This window comes from Malus sylvestris, chromosome 17, assembly GCF_916048215.2.
Source record: "Malus sylvestris chromosome 17, drMalSylv7.2, whole genome shotgun sequence".
Taxonomy (NCBI): domain Eukaryota; kingdom Viridiplantae; phylum Streptophyta; class Magnoliopsida; order Rosales; family Rosaceae; genus Malus; species Malus sylvestris.
In genome coordinates this window covers 9,926,485-9,933,249 of record NC_062276.1, presented here as the reverse complement: position 1 = coordinate 9,933,249, position 6,765 = coordinate 9,926,485, and the positions used below count along the sequence as shown (strand labels likewise).

General features: G+C 37.5%; 1 protein-coding gene across 1 annotated transcript; it reads right to left on the bottom strand.

Moving 5' to 3' along the window:
* Window positions 1–5,340: 5,340 nt before the first annotated feature.
* Window positions 5,341–6,417, bottom strand: LOC126609940 (uncharacterized). Its single transcript, XM_050277871.1, has one exon. The coding sequence runs from the start codon at window positions 6,295–6,297 to the stop codon at window positions 5,638–5,640; it is 660 nt and encodes a 219-aa protein (XP_050133828.1). The 5' UTR covers window positions 6,298–6,417; the 3' UTR covers window positions 5,341–5,637.
* Between the last annotated feature and the right edge of the window lie 348 nt (window positions 6,418–6,765).

Below are 6,765 nucleotides of genomic sequence, written 5' to 3'. Positions count from 1 at the left end.
TTCAAAGAATGAGAGTTAGTCTGGAAAGCAATCCTCCCTTTAGGAGCACAAGTTAGGGGCTTCGGGAAATGGAGCCCGACTTGGGAAGGCCCTTTTATTGTTAATCAGGTATTGGGTAAGGGTGGATATTATTTGGCAGATGTAGATGGAGTATTACAAAAGCATCAAATCAATGTTAAGTTCTTAAAAAAATATCATCCGACCTTATAGGATGTTAAAGATTGCTACATAGAAGAAGAATAAGCAAAGCATGGGGAGTAAGAGGTTAGTTTTTACATTCATCATACGTAAACCTCAAGGAAAATACAAGATAAAGCAATATAAGAACATCTTATTCATTTGAGCAAAATATGAAAGTTACATCAGATCTAGCTCAATGGCTTCATACTAGTACAGATCCTAGAATAGGGGTGTTACATTTTTGCTCAACCTTATTAAATGGTATCACAACTCTTGTGATTCTCCCACATCTTCATCCACAAAACCTGATCGAGTTGTGTGGCCAATAAAAGCCTGATGACTGGCCCCGAAACATACCCCCATGGAGGTGATGGTGAAGTCTGACTTATGGGGACATTAGGTAAAATGGTGATTACTCCACTAGCTTGCAAGGTTTCGGCAGGCTTAAAGCGAGCAAAGCACCTGACGGAAGTTGTTGAAAGCAATGATTGTTCCTTAGGCACATTATTTCCAACAGAAATGAAGGTTAGAGAATACCATGCCGATCCTAAGGGATACAATCCTCCATCCCTAGAAGAAAATCTAGAAAACAAGGTTACCCGAGGATGATGAAGACCATCAAGAGGGAAGGACTTAATAGCAATCCCTTCAATAAACATGGAAGAATGAGTTAGGCTCATAGAGCTTCGGGTATCATGGTGAAAAATTAAAGGAAGAAAGGATCAGGGGAAAATGAGAAGGAATCACAGAACAAGTTAGGAAATATTTGAATGCTTTAAGGGGGTTTTTTCTCGAGGAAATTCTGGGAATATGAAGAATCAATCGGTTTTTTTTAAACTCAGAAGCTGAAATTGAGCCAGATTTTATAAAGAAGACCAGGTGACGATTGGAATTCGCAGGAAGAAGAAGGGACTCAAGTTCATATTAACTACATCAGAAAATGCAAGTTCCGAGTGAAGCGTGCAAGGGTATGAGGCCTATACAATCATTATTAACGCCTCATTTTGCAGGCTCAATAACGATTGAAAGGGGCATTGTTTGGGTTAATATTTGAACTTTGGGCTGAAGGAAAAGAAACCCGAAAAAGAAGCCTATGAGGCATGACTCTGCCCTAAGGCTCAGCATTAAACCCATTCGCCCAGCCCAAGGTAAAATGATGATTCCACATTATATGCAAAGGCTAGTGGCTTGAAAGAAGTGACACTTGATGGAAATCAACCTACTCTCAATCCAAAAACATTTTCTAGATGGCAGAGTACGTAAATTGCTGATGAGTCACTACCCCTCAGTTGCTTTCGGGTAGGAACCAAGCTGCAAACAGATAGGCTAATTAGCCTATAAAAATGGGAAGAGGGCCCAGAGATAAGGACACTCAACCAATCAAACAAACAAATACACAAACTCTGCTCAAGTCAGATTTGCATACGAAGTTGTAGTCAGCCCCCAACCTCAATCCTTTTCAGGATTAGCCCTCACAAAAGCCATCTTTTGTCTAGTTTAATAGCTCTGCTGCTCACCAGTAGTATCGATTCTCTTATGTAACTTTATTTGTCATCCATTCTCCCTTGAAACCCTCAGATCCCTGTAGTGGCAAAGAAAAGAAATGGCAAAAGGTCCAGCCTTGCCCGACAAGGTTCAATCTTGCCCGATTCCCTTTGTTTTTGTCTTTTAGTTAATAAATCTGGTGTTGTAATGAATTCCCTAGTATGTATTCAAATCATTTTATGTTTTTTAATGATCCAAAGTTCAGCTTACTCTCAAATCAGGTTTTAATTAAATGGTTTTACTATCTTAAAAGTGAATCCACTTAATGCCTTGATTAGATCTGGACCTCTGCCCTTTTACCATACAAGATACATAAAAGTCCTTGATCTCAAGGCATAGAAAAGAATCTAATATGGACTTAACCCATCTACGACAATCCTTTGATAATGAGAAGTTAAAGTAACTTGGGGCGCAAGTAATTGGCTTAAATCTACTCATTTGACATCTGCCATACTGAGATGGCAGTGGCACGCCTCAGCACTTAAGTTAGTTTTGACTGCGAGCCTCACAACCTATACTTAAGGCCCGACAAAGGCACCTTTCATAATTAACTTTGCCCTATTCTTGCAGCCCGACGAACAAAGCGAGAACCCGACAGTTAATCAAAGTGCCAACTCCGCGGGAAGCTGTGTGCTCGAGCCAAGAATGCCCACAGGTGACATTCCTGCCTGAACAGGCTCATCATCAAACACCCTATTAATCATAAAACACCCATCATCAACCTTCTCCTCCGGGCAAGAATGACCGTCATTCTTTTGTGCCCACAAGAAAAGCACGCTTCGAATAGTTTTTTTTTTTTTTTTTTGTAGCTGATGAGGAGAAGGCAAATAGTTTTTTTGTGGCTGATGAGGATAGGGTTATCCTCGTCCTTGTTGACAATCAGTACTCTTTTTAGTGGGAACCTTAGATCCACTTCAACCAACACTTTCGCAAACAAGCTACTAACTTTATCCACTCTGATGGCATCCCCATTTGGTTGTGCAATAACCTTAATGATATCCACCTCCTTATACTGAGCAAACACTCTAGGCAATCTCGCCCACACAACTAGATTGTTGATTGCATCCATATCACTAAACTGGGTAGTCAAACTCTCCAGATGGAAAATTTGGCCACAAACGTACCAAGGCTAATTCTCCAAAACAAACTCCAAATCCTCCACATCAGTTAACTCCAAGACAAACCACCTTCTACCAAAGTGATTCAGGTAATAAGTGTTCTTCACATCATTCTTCCAAAGCATTCCTAACTTCCATCTAATGTCCTGAGCCTTCGTATGTTGCCCAAACATTTTGCTCATCTAAACCCGACTCTGCATATGTTCAACATCTAGAGAAGAACAAAGAACAAAAGCTAGTATTGACCCTAGTGACACCTCGCTCCATACTGAAGGTACCCAGGTCTTTCTCAACAACCATAGGTTATTCCTCAGGTTCAGAAATAGGGAAGGGATCTATCCATCTAGGAATGTGTTGGTTATAAAAAATCCAAGGTCCTTTGAATGAATTGTGAGGAGCTGGAAGCAAGGAACTGAGAGTTTGCCATAGGGATAATAAGAAGGAAATAGAAGCACAAGAAAAGGTGAAGGGCAGATGAGTGGGACAGTAAACAATTAACTCAATATATAGAACAATATCAGGGGGATCCAAGGAACTGAGAGTTTTCCATAGTGATAATAAGAAGGAAATAGAAGCATAAGAAAATAGATGAATGGAAAACTATACAATTCACTCAATATATATAAGATATCAAGGGGATCCAACCGTCGAAGAAGAACAAGCATCTCAGTAAAGAGTAACATAGAACACTTAAAAGGTCTAGAGTAGCTAATAATTAAGGAGCAAGGAAATCGATTGGTGCTCCTGCGCAATGGGTATCCAAAGCATGTCGAAAAACCAAAACAGTTGCCGAAATAGAATAAAATAATCTCGAATACACCAACATGAAAGAGTATCACGCCACAACCAAAACCAATCATTATACCAGGCACAAGAAATAGATAAAAAAACCAAGCTCCATCAACTTTTAAACCATGAGTGACGATTCTCGTTGTATCCTCTTTGTGAGGATCCGGGGATCTTAAAATTACATCCGTTCATTGTACATCGTGCGGTCAGAAATCATTATTAATTTTTTTATTAAAAATTGAATATAAATCGTACCTGACGAAAACTGATCACACGATATACGATGAACGGATATGATTGGAAGATTTCTGAAATCCTCACAAAGAGAATCCGACGAGGATCCTCTCTGTTAAACCTCACACACAAGCAAACGGTAGTCCAATGACTAACGTACAAACCCTACTAAACTCTATAGGAATAACCCCAACTACTTGCTTGAGACACCCATCACGCCTAAAAACCCCTCCTGATCGAAGGTCACACACCTTCCAAGACCTACTGAGACGAAACAACTTCCCGAGAGGAGATTGCATAAACCAAATCAGCACAGCAATTAACTTAAAACAATCATCATTCCAACAAGACGAAAGTACAAGCCTAATTAGCCAGATCAATACCTTAATCCAATTATCAAATTTAGACTTAACACCCCCTGAATCATCTACAGCCCTATTAATTATCATTCCTACACAATTTTCACAACGAATTAAATCATATTATCCAAGCATTGGGGAGGAGAAGGATTCCCAACAGAATCCATCAAACCACCCCAATAAGCTACGTCGCCTTGGCGGCCACGGAGCAAGGCCATTCTAAACCCTAGAGCCATCTTTTTTTATTATATTTGTTTTTTTTTAACTTTTCTGAATGCAACTTTATACCTTTTTCATGTATCTAAATGAAGAGGATTCTCGCAGGATCCTTTTTGTGAGGATTCTGGGAATCCTCAAATCACATTCGTATATCGTTCAGTTAGAAATTATTGTAATTTTTTTATTTAAATAATCAATCAATACTTGACGAAAACTAACTGTATAATGTACGATGAACGAATGTGATTGGAGGATTCCCGAGATCCTCACAAAAAAAAAACCGGCGAGGATCCTCTCTAGGATTTTTTGACCGATTGCTAACTTTTGGTTATTTGTTGCAACTTTCAACTTAGAATGTGTACCGGGAAATATATATATATATATATATATATATATATATATATATATATATGTATGTATATATATATATACTTATGTATGTATGTGTATGTATATATATATACGTATGTATGTATGTGTATGTATACTTTCCAAGTCCTTTTCCAATCTCCAACCATTTATTTTAAGAGTAATGTTCTCTTTAATAGAGATAAAGTCGTCAACGCATGTGAGTTACATCTCTATTAAAGAGATGATACAAATGATAGTACACATAAATAGTAAGAATATCATTTTTGTTATTTTAATGGGGAACTCGATTTGCTTCACACAATTTGATTTTAATTTTACGGAATATCAGCCATTTACTATTAAAGGTAAGTTTCTTAGAGAATTACTAATCCCCAAAAGATTAAAATTGTTATGGAAATAGGTTAACAATCTATATCAACTGAAACTCACTATTATAAGTTCGTCTTACACATGGATAGATAGACATACATAAGACGGCAAAGAGCTATGATAACATGTTAAACAAAATTAGACGTGTAGTCATGTCTAGGAAAAATATCAATTCATGCAATGACCTTAATTACACGGACCAGTAGAGCAAAGTTTAGTATAAACACCATATTATAGTTTCAACATCACATTTCAAGTCCTATAAGCGAACACATTTCAGCTTAAATTGCATCGTTGATTCATATGAGGGTAAAATAGATTATTGGATGGTATTTATACACAATTCAAACAATAATACAGAAGAAACAATAACAAAAAAAATCCATCAAGTCACAAAGAAAGTAGTCTTCTAGAATTAACAAAACTTAGTTCTTTTATTCTCACCGACAATATTAAAACGTGATTGACTGTTGTTGGGCTTCAAGTTTAATTCCTTCTTTCATTCTCCTAATAAAATCATCACACTTCTTGTTCAACTCCTCCGCACTCAGCACTTCAATCCCTTCCTCTTCATACAAATCATGATCGTCCACCAGAACAAAATTGTTTCTGCAGCATTCATCTTCGTCCTCTACTGTAATCAAAACCCCTTTCTCTTCTTCCTCTGAGGTCAATATTTCATGTTCTCTTACTTTCGTTTGTTCCATTTCGACGTTGCCAACTTCTTCCTTAGCTTGTGGTGCTTCTGTTACCTTAGTTTCTGCCAATTCAGCTGCTTTTCGCCCGGATTCGATACTCTTGGGAACATGTTCTTTATTGTTGAGATTAGAGCTCTCCCGTGGAGAAGTTCCAACGAGACCAGAGTTCTTCACAATGATCACCAGAAGTCCATTGCAAAGCAAAAACACGTATTTCTTATCAAAAGTGTAGCTGAAATTTTTTACAGAAGATGTGAAGGAATTGAAAGAGTGGAGAGAAAAAGGGATCAAAGAAGAGTAGGAGAGTAAGACTGAAAACAGTGAGACTGAGAGAAAAAACTTGATCACTTTGTGGGATTGGTTGAAACTGAACAGGTTTGCAGATTGGATGCTTGAAATCTTCAGATAATCCATGGTTACTGAGAAAACACTGCGTTTTCTGAAAACGCTATGGATGGTGCACGAATACGTTCAAATCAGATCGTAGGATTGAAACAGAGCTGCAAATATTTTCTGAGAGGACCGGTGAGCTTTTGGTTTTGCACATGACAAGGAAGTGAAGCTTTTTGGGCGCTTTATATAACTTTAGAATTGTGAATACAATAATTTTTTTGATGTGTGAACTTATTTAATATGTTTGCAGTGGTACCCTTAAGAGTCCCCAAATCAGTTTACCATTTTAATATTTGTTTTTTATGACTAAGACTTCAAATCAATGGTCTTTCAAAAAACAAAAATGAGACTTTATAGTGATTTTTCTAGATGTCTTATTGCTTACCTCGATAAGGATGTTTGTGTCAATAATATAAAGATATGGGAAGTAAAACTAACATATCATTGTATTATTGGCACAAAACGCTACTGTAACAGTATACTCATGGT

Coding starts and splice junctions, on each gene's coding strand:
- LOC126609940 (XM_050277871.1), bottom strand. CDS start 6,297: ATGGATTATCTGAAGATTTCAAGCATCCAATCTGCAAACCTGTTCAGT.